This window comes from Panthera pardus, unplaced genomic scaffold (assembly GCF_024362965.1).
Source record: "Panthera pardus isolate Hobbes unplaced genomic scaffold, ASM2436296v1 HiC_scaffold_1, whole genome shotgun sequence".
In the NCBI taxonomy this organism is placed as follows: domain Eukaryota; kingdom Metazoa; phylum Chordata; class Mammalia; order Carnivora; family Felidae; genus Panthera; species Panthera pardus.
Genome location: NW_026526654.1, coordinates 3,204,516 through 3,208,170, shown reverse-complemented (window position 1 = coordinate 3,208,170; position 3,655 = coordinate 3,204,516). Strand labels below are relative to the sequence as shown.

Sequence of the window (3,655 nt, the reverse complement as noted above, 5' to 3'; positions counted from 1 at the left end):
TTCTGGCTCTATAGGCCAAATCCCAAATCAATAAGGTTGAATTAGTAGAAAGGCAAATTTCTAGCTTAATCTAATTTAAACAACAATATAATGAGTATATATTTCAAAATGTGGAGTATTACCTTGGGATAAAACACATTTTGTGGGAATATTGAAACAATTTTGAATGACCACTATTCAAAAGTACTTGACAGGGATTTGTATACTAGATAAATGAGGTCAGATGCCCTGTAAGATACCTATGAACTTGGATTTTGTACATTCTAAATAAACAATCTGAAACTAAAAGTAATCCCCAAATTATATTCAGAAATTCTTTTTTCACATTTTCAGGCTATAAAACATTACTTTATCTAACTCCATTTTCACAATAGCCTCTCAACTCTATAGGATGGGTATTTTCATACCCACTGAAAATAATAATGACAGTAAGAGAAACTACATGAGTTAACCATTGTCATGTAGCTAGTCATTGGTAGAGTGAAGACAGATGATCAGTAGCTAAACTTCTCGTTTACCTAATCCTTGTAAGTAAGCTATAAAAATATAATAACATGATAAAATACATACGGACACAGGAGTTTGGCTACTCAGAAATAAAATAAACTTTACCATTTCTTCAGAATTAAAAGCATATCATGGTTTGCTTCCATTAAGCAATTCTCCAGTTTCCATCATCTCTTCAAATTCCTTTTTCTTTAATCTTTCCCTATCATCTTCCTCAGTGCCCCTTTCATGTCTTTGTTACGTAATGTGTAGATGAAAGGATTTAGAGTTGGAGTGACAATTCCATAGAGCAAGGCCATTAACTTGTCCCGGTCCTGGGAGGTGGCTGCAGTGGGCTGCAGATAAGTGGGCATAGCAGTGCCATAGAAGAGAAACACCACCACCAGATGTGAAGAGCAAGTCCCAAGGGCCTTTTGGCGGCCTTCATGCGACTGGATCTTCCACATAGCCTGAGCAATGCAGATGTAGGAAATAAGAATGAGAGAGGCACCAGCAGTAAAAATGCGTTAACCAGGAAGAGTTCCATCTGATTAAATGTGGTATCCACACAAGCAAGTTTGAGGAGAACTGGTGCTTCACAGAAGATATGGTCTATAACATTCCTTCCACAAAGAGGAACCTGTGTGATGAACACAGTCTGCACCAGTGAGCTAACCAAGCTGGTCAGCCAGGTTATGGCCACCATTTGCCAACTGAGGCGTGGATGCAGGAGAACGGTGTAGTGCAAAGGCCAGCATACTGCCACATAGCGGTCAACAGCCATGACTGCAAGGAGAATGCATTCTGTGGAACCCATTGCCAAGGACACATACAGCTGACCAACACAGCCTCCATAGGTTATTGTCTTTTCTGGACACTGCAGGTTAAACAGCAGCTGGGGAACTGTGCTGGTGGTGTAGCAGAGGTCCATTAAAGACAAGTGAGTGAAGAAAAAATACATTGGGGTGTGGAGCCAGGGATCCAGATGAGCCAATATAATGATGGCGATATTGCCAAGCAGAGTCAACAAGTAGAAAAACAGGATGATAACAAAAAGGGTCATCTTTAACAGAGGTTGCTCAGAGAAGCCCAACAGGAAAAATCCATCAAAGGAGCTGACATTAGGAATAACCATTACTTTTCATTGCATTTAGACAGAATAGAAATCTATTATACTCTCATCATCTTTCCTAGGTTCCAACCTAAAAGACGCAAAGAGAGCACATCCCTCTCTGAACCATAAATAATCACTGAAAATTTAAACTCTTAACTCTCTCTTATGCTTACATTAATATCTTCTTCCTGCCTTCCTTAGAATTTTTTTTTCATTTGCTCATTTTATATATCTACACTATCTGGAAACTTGTCTTCTCCATTTATTTTCTTTGTCTTCAAATATGCACATATCTCCCCCAGTTTGAAAATTGAAAACAGAGATTTTCATTCTGAACCTAGCTAAGGACCTCAGATATGTTGCAGCTTACTTGGAGCTTTATCAGAAGTTTCCGTATGCCAGTTCCTATTGCCAAAGAAATTCTTTAAAAAGGGTCTTAGAATAGGCAGGAAAATAAAAATACATTTGGCCACTTTAAAATGGATTATGTTTGTATACACCATCCCGATTTTACTTTCTTAATATTTTTTAAACTTTGGTTTATACTTTCTGAAAAATTCAATCAAATTATAGAGTGTTCTATGATACTTTTTATCTATATAATAACATTCATGTAATGGAAAAGGACAGAATTCTTTATTCATGTCAAATCCAAATATTGTTTTCAAGTTAGCACTTCCTCCATTACAGAGTGAATAGATTGGCAGTTTTGGATCTATGTGCAAATAATTCATTCAGTCGATTCACACCAAAGAAACATATATCTGTCTGGTAAAATACTGAAAAACAATCTTATTAACGTCCCTTAAATCAAATTAATAACAGAAAACTTTATTCAATTATGTATTGTTATTAAAAAAAATCCATGAACAGTTGCGTTAGTTTCCATAGAGCTTCTTATCTAAGATCTATGGACACATACACATGAAGAGAAAAAAGAGCGATTAATACGGACATTTGTTTTACCTGAGGTGAAAAGGCAGACATCAGGAAAGACAAAATAAATCTACTCCTGAAAGGATTATACTCTCCTTTGTCTCTAAATTGAGAGTATAAAGAAGTAACAAAGAGGAAAATGGAGTATGTTTACTTGGCCAAGGTCACTGGGGCAAAGAACCCTAAGGAAGCAATTAAGACTTGTGCTCACTAGTGTATAGTTAGTCAGGAATCACTTAGGGAAAAGGATGGCTATAGGGCAGATATTTCTGTCAGTCAAATCTTGCTACTTAGCAAGGAATTACGTGTAGTTTTCAGAATCCAAATAAGAGGAATAAATGGTATGAGGCATTACCTACATTTGGAATCTCTAACATTTTCCAAACCTCTGTTCAAAATGCATCTTCTACAGACACAGTTTTAACTGCTATAATAACCCCATTCCTCTAAATAAAATGAGAAATGTAAAATGTCTTACTGGAATGTCTGGTGTAGGTAACATCATTGAAATAGGCTTACAAAAGTATTTAAGTTCGGTATGAACTATTATGCAAGCTTAATCACAACACTCAGACTAACAAGCATAAATAATCCCAAACAACATGAGTATACAACTTTGGGGCAAAAACCAAGTTGGAAGATGATGAGAGTGTCACACATGATTCCCCTGTCTGTGAAAAAGGCATCAATTTAGAAGAAAAACATATGAGCAATTCTAGGAATGCACATGTACATGCACATACATATGTATACATGAGGCTGGGCTCCATGTCACTTTCTGACAAGATCTTCACAGACATTTTCCACTTGTTCAAAGACATACCACCTTGAGAGTCCCTGTTTTCTAAAACTTTTCATGCTCAGACTCCTGGAAGTACTCACTGACTGCAGATTATTTTATCTATGTAGTCACAAACTCTCTCAGAGCCAAGGATCGGCATGTGTTTTTTCTTTCCCAAGTTTAGAACTTGTTTAGAATTATTTTCCTTTTCGTTTTAAATTTTGTTGCGTTGTGACCAGACAACTGTTGTGGGGTAAGTGCTTGTGTTTTAAAAGGTGTTATTATCAGGACGCCTGGGTAGTTCAGTCAGTTAAGCATCTGACTCTTGGTTTCGGCTC

General features: G+C 36.9%; 1 protein-coding gene across 1 annotated transcript; it reads right to left on the bottom strand.

The window, feature by feature from the left end:
• Positions 1 to 698: 698 nt before the first annotated feature.
• On the bottom strand, positions 699 to 1,621 carry LOC109260335 (olfactory receptor 2G3-like). Its single transcript, XM_019438490.1, is given in 2 exon segments — positions 699 to 991; positions 994 to 1,621. Coding segments are annotated over 2 exon segments (921 nt in total).
• Between the last annotated feature and the right edge of the window lie 2,034 nt (positions 1,622 to 3,655).